Genomic DNA, 16,424 nt, shown 5'->3' with positions numbered 1-16,424 from the left:
AAGGTGTATATAGTTACCCACATAATATATAATATACAATGGCATCATTTCAGTTTTCAGTAGAAGGAGGAAAAATTTTAATTAGCACAAATTACAAATACCTACATAAATTAAAAAAAAAAACAGATCACTTCGCTTGCAAGTTCAGTTATACTAGCATTTTTTATCAAATTTATACCTAATCGTTCACCCTCCATTTCTCATTGTTAATAATCATTGGTGATGTTTCACTAATATTAAAGTGAAGAAAAAAATTTACATAATAGAGTTGTAATATCTATGTCATTAGATTCTGGAGTGGAGCGATGAATTTATTGATTTGACAATTATTTTTATTTTTTGTATGTGTACATTGTACAAGATAAGTAGTCGAAATAATGCTTCGATTTTCAACTTCAATACCTATTCCGACGAGAAAATTAATTTAGTTGGAGCATTTGAAAAATAAGAATGCAATTAAAATTTCCAGTAATTTCAAAAGCACTCGGAAAAACGAAAAATAAAATTAAGAAAAAAATATATTAGACATAACCATAATATTTTAACAAAATCGATTTTGCTTTTTGGTATAATCCTAAAAAATGAACGTACATGAGGAGATTTTACTGAATATTATATTAGAATTTCCTAAACACAATAACATTTTAAAAATATTTTGACTCATATTGATTTATTTGTACTATTTATAGGCATATTATTTTTGATTATTATTAGTTATGTTTAATTAGTCGATAAAAAAATTGAAAATGAAATACAAGCTTATTCGTAACTAGTAAGTAGTTGTAAGTGGAATTAAAAAAAAAGTTTGAGCGTAAATTATCAATAATTTTAAGAGCTTTTGAAGTTTAAAATTAACATTAGATATTCACTCGATTTCTCATGGAGTGATTTTCTAATTTTTTTTTTTCAAAAACGAACAACCGTAAATACTTGAAATTTATGATATAGGTATCTTAATTTTATTATTTTCTACGTTTCATAACATTTTCAAAATATTTTGAATTGTTGTAAGCTATGTATACAAAATCGCACATTGTTATAAACTTATAACAACAGTTAAAAAGTATAAAAAATATATATAGGCAAGATTTTTTTTTATAAGCATAATTTAAAGTTCAAATGTCGACATAATTTATCAAATTGAAAATTAACAAATTTTTTTGTAGTTATAAGGATTTAAATTTTAAAATTATGTAACCAAAAAATCTAAAAATTATATTTATTCAGCTATTTAAAAAAAAAAAAACGATGGCCATGTGTCTACCATGTGTCTACCACTCTAGGTACTATACATTAAGGACCGTATTGATCACTGAAATAGATGAGTTAATAAATTTAATTCAAAATTATTATTAATTCAAATGTGTTTAATTATTCGGTATATTTTACATGGAAAATCGTATGAAAAATGTTTAACATTTATTGATTGTCATAGCTATGTTTATAATAAACGAAAACACCAACAATTAGATGTTAATTTGGAAGACGACGATGAACCTCAAGAAATATTAAATAGTAAATTGGAACCTAAATTAACTGGAGAACTTTTGGGAAATATAGTCGTAAAACTATTGCAATAATTAGAATTAGATTTAAATTACTGTGTAGGCATTGGGACCGATGGCTGTTCCGTTTTATCTGCAGTCCACGGCGCTGTCCAACAAATAAGAAAAATGCAATACATAGTCCTTGCTCAAATCATGCCTTAAATTTAAGTACTTCAAAATCGTTTACTGTACAATCAATTCGCAACTGTGTTGGAGTATTTAAAGAAGTTACTTCTTTTTTTCATGATCTGCCAAACGTAATTACGTTCTTCAACAATATTTGACTAACCATAGAAAATTACATAATTTATGCGAAACGCGATAGATAGAAATGCACGACAGTGTATTGCATTTTAAGGAATCAATAATTGAAATTATTGACACTTTAACTGAAATATCTGAATGACAGGATAATATTTCTTCTTCAAGAGCTAAAATGATATCTGCTATTTGTAATTGTGATTTTCATTTTTTTCTTTTTTCATTATCAAATTTATTAGCTGTTTCTTAATTACTTTTAATTAATTACTTTTCCGATAAGTAAAATTTGACAAGGCAAAGATCAAGATATTGTTGCTGCATCTGAATGTATCAAAGATGTATACTTAATACTTGGACAAAATCGTGAAAAATGTGAAAAAAAATTTCAATCTATGTTTAATGAGTGTGAATTAATTCTAAACAAACTTGATGTTGACATTAAATTACCCGGGATCATAACAAATCAAAAACATAGAGTTAATGCTACATCATCAAATAACCCTGTTGATTATTATAGAATTAATATTAACATTCCTTTATTTGATATAATGTATTAGAAGATTTTGATTTCCGATTCTTAAGCAAGGAAAATTCAAATATTACTTTATTAATACAACTTATACCAAAATATGTAGGTATTCAAAATGAAAACTGAAGACTACAATGGCTATTTGGCAAAAAATATAGAAATAATGACTAGAGATCACACATACTTTCAAAATATTTCCCAACAAGCCATAAAGAATGAAATAAATATGTGGTTTACTAAATGACTTAGACTTCAAGCGGAAGGTAAAATATATATTTTAATATACCTAATTAACTGATAATTTAATTTAATTTAAATGTATTTTTTTAGGAAAAAATATTCTAGTTCATGGGTTGGATGCTCTAAGTATGTGTCCAGAATCTATATTTCCAAATATACATACAATTTTGATTATTATTTGTTCACTACCAATCAGTGTCGTGACAGCAGAACGCAGTTTCTCAACACTAAAAAGGTAGGTATAAGACTTACCTACTATAAGTTTACATTTAAATATTAGTACCTATCTATTATTCATATAATATCATACAACTTTACTTAACATAAATTAATATTCAAAAAAGATGATTCACATAATACTGTTATTAACTATTTGTTAAGTAGCCAAATCATTGTTTTATTAGAATTGTTATACATTTTTAACCTTTTTTTAATCTAATTATTAGGCTGAAAACATGGTTAAGTTCAACAATTGGCGAAGAAAGGTTGAATGGGCTAGCATTACTCCACATTCATAAAGATATTCCTATAGGTAAAGAAAACATTATTACACGTTTTGCTTAACAAAAAAAAAAAGAAATATACTTTTATTGTAGATTTTTATTATTAAAATGGTTGATTAACTGTGCATCTGTGACTATACTTTTTTTAATTTAATTGTAAGTACAAGATATGAACCTATTTTGGATAATTTCATTATATACTATGTATAATAAAAAATGTTTGTTCTATTTGAAGTATTTGCGTTATTTCAAAATATTGGGGAAAAATGATGGACTCTCCAACGACTCATTAATGTCCTATGATTTTTATAATTCTCCCCCCTGCCCTTAAAAGTCAGTTATAACCGCCACTAATTTGTGCACATTAAATTATTATTATATACGAGTAATATAAGATATATTTGCCATTAATTTTTATGACGCTGTTAAAATATGTTTGGTAAAAAATATTTTATTTAAATTTAATAGTTGAATGATACCTATAGATTTAAAAATTGATACCGACTTATCTCTACTTAATGGTACCTACTGTTGGATTTTGTCTTCATTTTTTAGTTATCGTTCTTTGTCCTATCTTTAGGAAAGTGTTTTAAATGGAAACTATTTAATTTAGTATAAACATCAGTTTGGACTTCTTGTATAACAGCCAACCACGTAACAATTGGTGGATAAATACAGTAAAAACTTATAAGTATCCCAGGCAGCAAATAATTAACATTGGTATAATATTATTAATATTATTAATTATAATTAAAAATATTCAAAGAAATGGGAAAGTAAAACAATATTTTCAATAAATCCCAGTGGTTAAGTAAAAATAATATAAAATATTCACGTGTATCTGTGTTGGATGATGAATTCATCCCAACGCTAGTATAGCTACTTGAAAAACACTATAAGTAAGTTGACAGATAACCCGTTATTACTATGGAATGATATGTCCTCAGTTCATCAAAATCTGTCCAAAATTCCTTTAAAATATTTAAGCACGGTAGCTTCTTCAGTACCAAGTGAGAGGCTTTTCTCCAAAGCAGGCTTGACCATTATTAATATGTCTATACAACATATTAAATTATACTTAGATACAAGTTACAATATAAGTTATAACTACCTATGTATTAATCTGAGTCAACCTAACCTAATCAAAATGTGCAAAAATAAATAGTTTAAAATATGTAAGACCTTAAACCAATAAATAATATACATAATAAACTTGATAAAATGTTTCTAGATAAATTAAAATTGAATTTGTATTAGAATTGTATTATCAATCAAGTAGTTATTGGGTAGGTACAATATAATGATACAAACAAATAACATGAGTATTTGATGTAGGTACTAAAATATTAATTATTTATGAACTGCATAGTGTGACTTTAACACGTCTATTTAAATTATTTCCCTGCTTACCAAAAAATTTAGTTATAATGTTAGAATATAATTTTATTATTGTATAATACAAACTCAAATTATTATTTATTAATTTATAAAGAAATATTTAAATTTAATTATTTTTATTAACAATATATTATATTCAAAACAGACATTTTTTATAATTTTGATTATATATTTGTATTAAAATTAAATATAATGTATTTTAAAACAGAAGTTACTGAGGAAAATGAGATAGACATTCAGAAGATAGATCAAAAAACATTTTGAAAAGTAGCTGAGCCTGTTTACAATGGTTATACAATTGACAGAGCTGAAATCAATTGAAATTCGAAAGAATGCTGAAATACTTCAAAATTAATATAAAGATGATCTCAGCACTTTATTTGTTAATGAATGTGTTTGTTTTAGAAGCCACTTATTATCTATATCGGTGATAAGGCTCCTAAAACCATCAGGAAATGTGTATCTAGTTTTCTGAGAAAAAATGATTTGATAGGTATGTATCCTTATATTGATGTATCTCTGAGAATGCTGTTATACACATCAGTTAGCCAGTTAGTAATTTTTTGACGGAAAGGTCTTTCTTATGTTTAAAACGTATTAAAACGTATCTGAGGTCTTGTGCCTCTGAAGAAAGGCTAAATTATTTAGCTATAATGAATATTGAAGCTGATATAACAACTAACATTCAATTTGATTATGTAATTCAAGAATTCACAACACTACAGAGTAGAAGAAACCTTTAAATATTATATTACATATTTTTGTACTTATGATTAAAATAAAGGAAATTCCTAAACAATGATTTTGAATATTATTGTAGCCCTGTATATAGTTACATTAATTTTATAAAATACTATATACAAAAAAATATAAAATGTTGATTTGCATAGTTTTATATAATTTTATTTTATTTATTCATGAAGTACCTACTTAAATATGTTAAAAAAAAAAACAACTTATATGATGAATTAGTGACATAAATTCCAATATATCTTTGCGGAGGGATCAAAAAATTACTAAACAATATTTTTTTTTAAAGAACACTCGTAAAACAAATATTCTTTTCTTCGCTCAAAATCTAAAAGGTTAATGAGGATCTATCACACATATTTTACATGGGAGGAGCAATTTTTTTCCACCGAGGCGCAAATATCTAAATGCTGCACCGGGTTTATACATAAATAAAAAAATTTGAAGTTCAAATGTTTTCCCGCGGATTTATTTTCTGACTAATCTTTACTCCGAGCCCATTATGTGCGAATGAACATTTGTTCCAATTGTTTCATATAATAAATCCTATGGAACAAATAATTTATGGAACAAACATTCATTGGAACAAAGGTATATGTGAAAAGATATAATTGGATGAAATATTTAAGGAAAAAATGTCCATTGGAACAAATGTCTTTCGAAAAATAGGTATTGAAACTAATGTGAATACAGGTAAAATTTGGAATATAATATCATTGGAATAAGTTAACTTGAAAAAAAAATATGGAACAAAAGGACAAAAGGTAGTGATCCCATATTTATAATTCCTTTAGGAATTTCAAAGTTTTATATTTTAGATACGCCGAACACATTGATATTTTAAAAATCGATTGATCGATATTCAAACAATTTTGACCATCCAAAAACGCTACCCGCACCAAGGGACGTGACTGTATCGTTAAAATTGCAAATGATAATAATAATCACGCCTGCGTATGATCATGGTGAAACAAGCAACTCGAGGATCCACTGGACAGATATGTACAATTTTTCAATTACGACGGCTAAGCTATGGTGCGTTGACCTTAACACACAACTATAGTTGCAAACCAGAAATACACACTGACTCACAAAACAATCGCTGGTAATATGATCACTCTTAAATAATCACAAATTAGTAAGGCGAATGATACGCAAGTTATTGCCAGACAATCGACGATACAAATTCACAACAACGTGGATTTTGTTTGACGACAACACAGGTGCATTGATATATAGGAAGTACTTGCTGATCGGGCAGTGAAAAACTAACATAAATTGTACACGAAAATTTAAAGGATGGACATTAACTGATTTAGGAGAACTCTTAGTAACACCTTAGCAAGCCACAACATCGAATAGATTGTAGGTTTCGTACTTTTGGAGGCACTGAGCCACTGAGGGCATAACAACACAGAAAAATAAACCAAACGAATGAATGAAAATAAGTAATATACTAATATGAATATAATATGAAATGACGAACGATTCAAAAAGCAAAATGAAACGTTAATGACCACGAGATACTAGTGTTTAAAAATGATAATGTTATCACTTATACTCTACTGGCACCAGCAGCTGCACTCCTGCGAATAGCGCGCTAATAAATAGTTCATAATATATCATAATACGAAACCGCCTTGCTGTAAAATTATTTCTGGCTTATCATAACCCTGCATAAAATGTTTATTTTTATTCTCACATCCTTCAAAACTTTGAAAAAAAAAGATGTTTTTGGGCTTTTGTTACGTTACCATGGATATCATATAGGTACCTATAAAACATGTACGAATTGTATAAGAATTTATAGAAAATAATAATATTAGGTGCTCGACAAACTTTTTTCATAATAAAACTTAATTTTAAAATATTCGATCCCGGGATACCCTTCTCCTTCATAATTATTTCGAATTAGTACCTATTTACTAACTTACAGGTTTTACTTATACCACAAGAATCAAAAATAATTTGTAATCCGCTACGATAATTGTCCGATGAACAAAAGCGGAAAAATGAACGCGATCTGGCTGTCCGAAACACACTTGTTGCCGTCCAGGATGCAAAGGACTCGCATGGCCACGTACGTCATGACGATTGTCGCGTGCATTTTTTGCGGCGGCACGTTTTACCTGGCCCAGTCACAATACCGCTCTTTCCTGAAAAACGCAACGCTAACTAAGCACGGCTGGTCGAATAAGGATAACCGGACGGATCTGCTGCACAGGCTGATTCAATCTAACCGGACCGAAGATTGTGCAAATACGTCCATGAATAGCCCGTTATTGCTGATTGGCTCGATCGTGTGTATTACAATTAGAGCGTAGGTATAGGTTATGGATAGTACTCCTAACACGTGAGCGTGAGGCGGACGATCGAATCCGAGCATAGGCGAGCCCATGAGTTGTGGCAAATTGAACATACCTACACTACATTTTTGATTTATTTATAAAAATAATTATAGTTTGAGGTACGCGATATTATTAACCTTTTAATTTCGACCACATATATAAAAACAATTTATTTCCAAAAAGCTTACATTTTCATATAGGTACATAAGAATAACTTTGTGGTATTGTGGTATATAACTCGTATCACATTTTTGACCAAGAATAACTTTTTTTTTATCAACATTTAAAAAACTAAAAACATTTCAAATGTCTATAAATAACATAAAATGAATCTAGACTTTTTGAAAATTGCACAATGTATAGAAAATGATAATTTAAGTTTAAGTGGTATATGTATGATATTCACAAGACTTATATTTTTTGAGTAATAAATAATAATAAAATAACAAAAATCGGTCGAAGAGAAATCGTATCGTCAAAATTATATCTACTGTGAATCAAATTGTTAAGTCTAAGACGTTAAAATGAATTTCATATATTATGTATATTTATAACTATTTAAGTACCAAAAATTTACATACTTTCGTGACTTAATAAACAAAAAGCGGGTAAGTGGATTTCGCTCTGCTGTACATTAGGTGGTGGGGTGGACCTCTGACTAGGGTAGGTTAGATTTGAATGCAATAATAGGTATCATTTTATACGAAAAACGATTCTGAACTGAGATGATTTGTCCGTCTAGGATACATTATAGATAATTAAAAATGTTCAAATCTTTGATTTAAAAAGAAAATTTTGTATAAATTTCTAGCTTAAAATAATTTAAGAATTTTCGTAATTTTTACGTATTTAGTCAATATTTGAACTTCAAATGCTAATAAAAAAAAAAATTGTGCCTACGTATTTTTATAATTTTTTAATTACTATAAGAATAACTTATGAGGAACTTTGTATTCAATTTTCAAGTATTTTGATAGGGCCAAAAACATTTTATCGACACTTCAAAAGAAAATTTTCAGAAAAACTGAAAATTTCAGTTGTCTATAAATGTTTCGAAAAAAGTCAAAATATTTTGAAAATTAAATAATGTAAAGAAAACGTCAATCTAAATAACTGATAAAATTTTCACGTATCTACGACTTATACTTTTTGAATAATAACAAATATTTAAAATCGTTTCAGGATAAATCGTTATTGTAACGCTATTTCGTAAAAATTTAAAATTCAAACGCACCTCAAATTTTTCCTATAATGACGTTCAAATTTTCTCTATAGCTATTTGAAGCAAAACTTATGGAAAACTTGGTGTTAAATTGTATAACCTTAGGTATAAATACAAACAATATTATGAATTTTCAGCTTCAAAATTACTTGCAAATTTTCACATTTTCGACAGATTTCGTAAAAATTTGAACTATAAATGCTTATAAAAAAAAATTGTGCCTATGTATTCTTATAATTTTTTAATCACTATAAGAATAACTTATGAGGAACTTTGTATTAAAGTTTCAAACAAATTCTTATCTAATATCCATGAAAACATTTCGTAATCACAATATAATCATTTCGTCTAATATGTGCAATTATTGAACAAATTTTCAATTTTTCAATTTCCGATCTAAATATCTGGTGAAATTTTCAAGTATCTACGACTTATAATTTTTGAAGTATAACAAATAATATTTAAATTCGTTTGACTCGTTTGAGGATAAATCGTTATCATTACGCGATTTCATAAAAATTTAAAACTCAAACGCTCAAAACATTTTTCCTATAATGACGCTTCAAATTTTCTCTATAGCTATTTGAAGCAAAACTTATGGAAAACTTGGTGTTAAATTGTATAACCTTAGATATAAATACAAACAATATTATGAATTTTGAACTACAAAATAATTTGCAAATATTCATGGTTTTGACGAATTTCTGTCAATATTTTAAATTCAAATGCTAATAAAAATTAAATTTGAATTTCCGGTTGACATTTTATTTGTGATAAAGATTGACAAATTTGTAAGGAATCTTGTATTAAATTTTCAAATCTTAGATTTAAAAAGAAAATTTTTTATGAATTTCTAGCTTATAATAATTTTCGAATTTTCGTGAATTTTACGTATGTTGTCAAAATTTAAATTTAAATGCTTGTAAAAAAAAAAAATGTGACTATACATTTCTTTTATTTTTCAACTGCTATTGTAAAAATATTTTAGGAGCCTTGTATAAAATTTTGAAATCTTAGGTATAAAAAGAAAAACTTTTATGAATTTTGATCTAAGATAATTTGAACATTGCAGTAATTTTTATGTATTTAGTCAAAATTTGAACTTCAAATGCTAATAAAAAAAAATCGTGCCTATGTATTTTTGTAATTTTTTAATGAATAACTTATGAGGAACTTTGTATTAAATTTTCAAATATTTTGATAGGGCCAAAAAATTTATTTCAGAAAAATTCAAAATTTCAGTTGTCTATAAATACCTCAAAAAAAGTCAAAATATTTTTAAAATTAAATCATGTAAAGAAAATGCCAATCTAAATAACTGGTAAAATTTTCAAGCATCTACGACTTATACTTTTTGAATAATAACAAATGTTTAAAATCGTTTGAGGATATATATCGTTATCGTTACGCTATTTCGAAAAAATTTAAATTCAAACGATCTTAAGATTTTTCCTATAACGACGCTTCGAGTTTTCTCTATAGCTATTTGAAGGAAAACTTATGGAAAACCAAGTGTTAAGTTGATAAATTGAATTTAGAATTGTTGTACCCTACTAACCGAGGACATTTTAATGAAGATGTATCAGGTTCTCTTAAACAAAGTATTTTGTTATTCGGGGCTTGGGCCATGGGGTAAACACGAATTGCGTATCAAAACAGGTAGACGAACCTTTTTGAACGAATTGCGTCCGGGACGCAATTCGTGTTAGTTTTTCATCTACAGTTAATTATTGTAAGTGGTTCCTAAAACGATATTGTCACAATAAAGATATGCCAGGTTATATAAAAATAATGTTATTTAATTGTAAAAATATAATAATGTCATAATATTCGATAATAATATAAATTATATGTCATAATTAATCATATACCTATTTATAAAAAAATTAAAATTGAACTGTAAAAAATATAATACTATCATAAACATAAAATATACAAATTATAAGTCATAAGTCCATAGTTACTTATCGATTGAGCAGTCCGTATAGTCCCTAATATTTTTATCGAAAATATCCACCAGTTTGGAGCTATTGCTTTACACTGCATATACCGCCGCTTGTCCGTCGAACTAAAAATGCATTGGTTTATTTTTAATTCGATAGAAAACGCCGCGAAATACGCTGCGTTCGAAACGCGGCGAATACGCCGTGTATAGCTCCGGCCTAAAAGTACAAACCACTAAAAATAAGTTTTCATATAATAATATTATGTTAATGATAAATATCTAATTATTATTATTTTGTTAAAAATTTAAAAATATCAAAATTTAAAATAAATTTAAAAACCACTGGAAACCTCAAAAAATGTTAAGTGATGAAAAGGTAACACGAATCGGTCCTACCGTACTATCTTTCGATTACTTCGAAAGGAGGTAATTTTTCGCGAACAATTCATCTATTAGCTGATTTTGGCCCGTTATTCCATGAATTTTTAAATGATTCTACCAAACATATAAAATATTTAAGTTGGGAGGTTCAAAATGAATTAACATTTTATCTGAAAACTTATGTAATATCATATGTGAAGAAATAATAAGTTGTTCCTTCTTCTCAATAATATTAGACTCTACTCAAGACATAACAAAAATCGACTAAGTCATAATTATTATACGGTATGTGATTGTCGACAATGAAACACATAATTAATATTAAAGAATCATTTTTAAGATTTTATGCTTTAGAACAGCATGGAGCAAAGAATTATGCACAGTTAAGTACTTACAAGATATTTTAAACAAAAAATAATATAAAAATTAAATGTTGTACAGAACAAGGATATGAGTGGTCAATACTCTGGAATGTAAAAGAGAATAAATTATATTGTTCCGACTGCATCATTTGTCCACTGCTTTGTTCATAACTTACTTAGTGATATCTGATACCTACACAATTTCACCAAGCATATCAAGATTTTTTGAAATCGAGTAGAATGTGTTTAATTTCTTTAGCTTAAGCGTCATGATGCTTGTCATTAGCATTAGGAGATGATAGTACAGCATCAAAAATTAGGAGAAAAATACTAAAATAAATGCGCTCTACCCAATGGGAATCTAGACATACTGCGATTTTCGCATTAAAAGGACGATTCATTGATATAATCAAACGTTTAACAGTAATATAACTTACAAGTAGTAAAAATTATGAACGAGATATGAATAAAGTACTTAAAATTAGATAGAATCGAGTAAATTTGTATTAATTTTATATATTTGAGAAAATATTCTAAGATACTTAAATACTGTATCTAACATTTTACAAAGCACGGATATTTCATTAGAAAATGCTTCTATGCTTCTGGATAAAGCTATTAAAAATATTCAACACAAACGAAATTACTACTGCACAATATATTTGGAATTAAAACGCTTATATGCTGAATGGAAAATTGATATTTCATTCCATTCTTCGAGACCTATGTTTTATAAAAAAAGTATCGTGTGATCGCAGATTTGATATTTCTCAAGATACATTTACGAGTAGGATTAAAGTATTTTTACCAGTCGTGGATTGTATAATATTTAAACTCAAAGAATGGTTTAATGGAATGAAATGTGTTTCTGATCTTTTCACATTTTTAAGTCCGAAATCAATTTTGAGCTACAGGCAGTCATTCCTAATAAAATCTACTTATGATTTCATTCAATTTTTAAAGATGATGTTACTTCAGATTTCACACGTCAAATTATATGCCTGAAAACAAACATTTCATATCAAAATCTAAAATCTATTAAAGATTTATGTTTATTTATTATTGAAATGAATTTGTCTATAAGTTGTTCAGATGTTCTATCAGCATGTATTTTATTTTTAACATTATCGATAACAGTCGCGAATGCAGAACGTAGATTTCCAAAGCTTAAAATAATAAAAAATTATCATTGGGATTCTTCTGGTCAAGATTGTCTAAAAATAGAAATATTTTGAATATTGAAAGTAAACGGACCGCTTAAATTAATATTGATAAGATAATAACAGATTTTGACAATGCAAAACGAGAAAAAAAACTTTTTGAAATAATTTAAATTTGATTTAATAAATTAATGTATTAATTATTATAATGTTTTAACTTTAACTACTAACTTATATTTTAAGAAACAACTTATGATTCATTTATTATAATATTTTGCTAAAATGCCTAAATGAAAATTTATAGAACTGTTATATATATATATATATATATATATATATATATATATATATATGTTATTAGATATTTTGTTGTGTTTAATTATAACTAATATATAATTAAATCTAAAAGAATATCGTGCGTTTTATTTAATTTAGAGATAACATTATTAAAATTGATTTTTGTATACATTTTAATATTAATAATATAATAACTAAATTATTTATTCGATAATAAGATTAACTTTTTGTCTAATTAGTACAAATGTATAATGTACAAAGTGCTGATAATTAAATAATAATGCTGTAGTAATACAAAAATTAAGTGAAAAATAATAATATTAATTTGGGGCCATCAAAAAAATTTTGCACATGGTCCTCAGAGTTAATAGTTGCGGCACTACATGATGTCCTCTTTAATTAAAAAATATCGCTTGATATAACGAGTGAAATGAGAGCGAATCAGTAGTTTTGGATCAAACTCATAACAATGATTTCTATTTTCGCTTTTAAATATACAATAGAAACAACTTATTAGAAACACGGAGATAATTGATACAATCGCGTTATTGAACAAAAATATCTAGAAACGGACCGGCCATATATTAAAACTTTGAAAATCAATCGAATTGTTGAAACTTTGAAACAACACATTGATTGCATAAAAAAATTAGGGCTAAGGTCAACGATGAGTACTGATTAAGTACTGATTATTTCGGCCGCGTCGCGCTATTGTCCGTCATATTTATATCTAACGGCTAGTACCTATCATGTAACATGTTCATTATGTACGCAGTATGCACGTTGGCGATTGCATACTAGTACAGACATTTAGCGACAGCTATTTATATTTCTTATCGATAATATAAGACTATTTGATGATAATTAATGTGTATACATAGCACAGTCTCCTTGAATAACCAGTCCAACCCTGGGAAAAGTGTATGAAGATTGAATCATTATAGACGCACGTCTACGTCTAGATGTTACAGAAATTCCAATAGAAGAAGAGATCTATAATACGGTTATGAATCCTTAAACAATTGGACATTGTGAAATTTACGATGAAGAAGAAAACAGCGAGACACGACCATCAAGTAAAAAAAAATTTTAAGCGCTAAGTATCATCATGAAAGCAGTCCATTACTGGTGGATGAAAAAGGCTTTGGGTAACATTATTCTTACGAAACCATGGTCATCAAGTTAGTTTACGCAGAACAACAGATAACGATAAACACATATTTTACATAACATATTATTTTTTTCAAATGATAATTATTTCATAATGAATAAAACCAATTGCTTATTAGAGACAATTGATTAATTGACACATTTCATCTTGGTCCAAAGTGTTCCTAATAAGCGGCTTCTACTGTATATATTAATATAAACTTAAAGTTATTATTATAATTAGAATGTTTTTCTATCAACTAGGTAGTGCTTTGTTTGGAATGCAATCACAGCAATTAGTGGACCTACGTTTGTTTTTGAATTGCTACGATGTTTGTTGTTTGGTACGGTCGGCGGTTACCTTTTTACAGTTAACCGACTGCTATCTAAAGTTATACAGAATCATATCAATACTACCAGTAAACGATTATTTCCTAGTTAATTTGTGAGTATCGGAACTAAACACGCTACTCACCTCAAAGACACGATGATTTGATATTATTTCATTTTCAGCCAAGCAACTGTACAACCATATTACGAAGTCTCTATGGTAAGTAAAGATTTTTAATATTATTTGAATCAGGTGACTGCATATTATAATATTAAATAGGGCCTGCTTGAAGCAGAGTTGTCATGAAAAAGCCCAGTCCAAAAATCCCGGGCCGCTTTTCTGGGTTCAATCCATTTAATATTTTGAAAATCCCAGGTTGTTTTTTGTGTAAAATGTAAAAACCACTAACTTCAATATCATTGGAAAAATGTCAGAATGTCAATATGTAAATCTAACTACATAGTTTTTGGCAAGGTCAATACGAGTACATACGTATTCACCATTCTTCTATAACAGAGATTAAGCCATAAAAAGGAAAAACAGTACAGCTTATAATTGGAAAAAAATTCCGATTTTTTCTGATTGATTTTTTCCGAAAATACCACGCTGATTATTACTTTTACAATTATTAGGTGTATACTAATATTCAAGAATTTTAGGCACTGCAACGTCATTCCATTTGCTCCAATGAACTGAACGCATAGGTACTAAAATAATTAATAATTACCTACCTACAGTGGTATCATGAATCATCAGAGCCGTGTTTAGAGGGGGGCAAAGGGAGCAAATGCTCCCGTCGCCTTAGTTTTATAAAAGTAAGGGGGAGCCTTTATTTGCGCTTAATATGCTACCTGTATCCCGCCCCAAATAAAATTTTGTCCGGGGCTCTAAATTACTTGACACACGGCTTTGTGAATCATGATATATGAAACTTTCATAAAATCATAATTTACTTAGTTTTCCTTTACAAACAAATAATATTTTATAAAGTACCTATACCTATTATAAAAATATGACTTCTAATAGAAACACTATCGACAGCTATTCTTTTGGGTTCTTTTCTGGTTGTGCGTGATGAATTTTGTATTGAGTTTTTGCCGCTCTACCATAGACAACGACGACAATTGGGTAGACTGCAATACAAATTGGGTGGACGTACCAGCGATATGGTTCTATGATTATGTGACGATGAAAATAAAAAGACAGCGGCCAGCGGTCCGACGTGCCTTGGCTTCTCGACGTCGGCGCACAGCCACCACGAGACGTCTGAGGACAAAGTACCTATTGTCCGAATCGATAAAAAAAATATTTTAATTCATAATATAAAATTGAATATTTAGTTATAAAGGCATATGATATACAAATACTTTAATATATTGTTGGATTTGTTTAGGAAGATTGGTATAGATAAAAAACCTACCTATACATATTGAGTTTTTCTGTGAATAAAGTTTCATAATTTAATTTGGTATGACAATTATGAAAAACCAAAAAAAAAAAAATTCACTTAGTAGCGAAATCCCAGCTTATATCATTCAGAAAACGTATTTGAATTGTTCACAAGAGAATTCTCCTGATACAATTTCATATTTTTTCCTGATCACATTTTAGAGATTATCGACGGTAATCTTTATTTTGAAGCTAATGGAAAATTTATTTTTGTTGATTATTATATCTTCAATGGTTATTACATATTTGTACTCATTTTCACAAAATTCAAAATTTACTGTATATTGAAGCGAAAATTAAACAAAAAAAAAAAATGGATTATTCATTTTAATAATACTTAATTATTTTTTTTTATAGGTAATTAAAGCTCTTCATAATATTTTTATATTTTATTTATTGATACTAATAACCATAATTATAAGTTGTTTAATTTATTGTAATTTAATTTAACTCACATATTAAAAAACATACTTATCAAATGAATAATAAATGTAAATTTTTTACTGTATGAACATCTCAAAGATTTTTTATTATATTTTGAATTTTCACAAT

The 16,424-nt window shown here is 27.6% G+C and overlaps 1 protein-coding gene and 1 pseudogene across 1 annotated transcript; both read left to right on the top strand.

Annotated features, from left to right (window-relative positions):
- Positions 1–7,157: 7,157 nt before the first annotated feature.
- Positions 7,158–15,737, top strand: LOC149062831 (uncharacterized). Its single transcript, XM_089217779.1, has 4 exons — positions 7,158–7,548; positions 14,361–14,537; positions 14,606–14,642; positions 15,465–15,737. Exons 1-4 carry the CDS (start codon positions 7,223–7,225, stop codon positions 15,735–15,737), a joined length of 813 nt encoding a protein of 270 aa, XP_089073905.1. The 5' UTR covers positions 7,158–7,222.
- On the top strand, positions 12,086–12,819 carry LOC149062832 (uncharacterized; annotated as a pseudogene).
- Positions 15,738–16,424: the final 687 nt, after the last annotated feature.

Source organism: Diuraphis noxia, unplaced genomic scaffold (assembly GCF_037042655.1).
Source record: "Diuraphis noxia isolate RWA-SAM2 unplaced genomic scaffold, SU_Dnox_SAM2 contig0001, whole genome shotgun sequence".
NCBI classification, from domain to species: Eukaryota; Metazoa; Arthropoda; class Insecta; order Hemiptera; family Aphididae; genus Diuraphis; species Diuraphis noxia.
The sequence above is the reverse complement of the archived record's forward strand: the minus strand, read 5'-3'. Positions and strand labels throughout refer to the sequence as shown.

Excerpts from the sequence above, each read along its gene's own strand:
- LOC149062831 (XM_089217779.1), top strand. The coding sequence starts at position 7,223 with ATGAACAAAAGCGGAAAAATGAACGCGATCTGGCTGTCCGAAACACAC. Across the intron at positions 7,549-14,360 it reads GTGTGTATTACAATTAGAGC|TGCTTTGTTTGGAATGCAAT; the intron begins GTAGGTATAGGT and ends TCAACTAGGTAG. Across the intron at positions 14,643-15,464 it reads CATATTACGAAGTCTCTATG|CTATTCTTTTGGGTTCTTTT; the intron begins GTAAGTAAAGAT and ends CACTATCGACAG.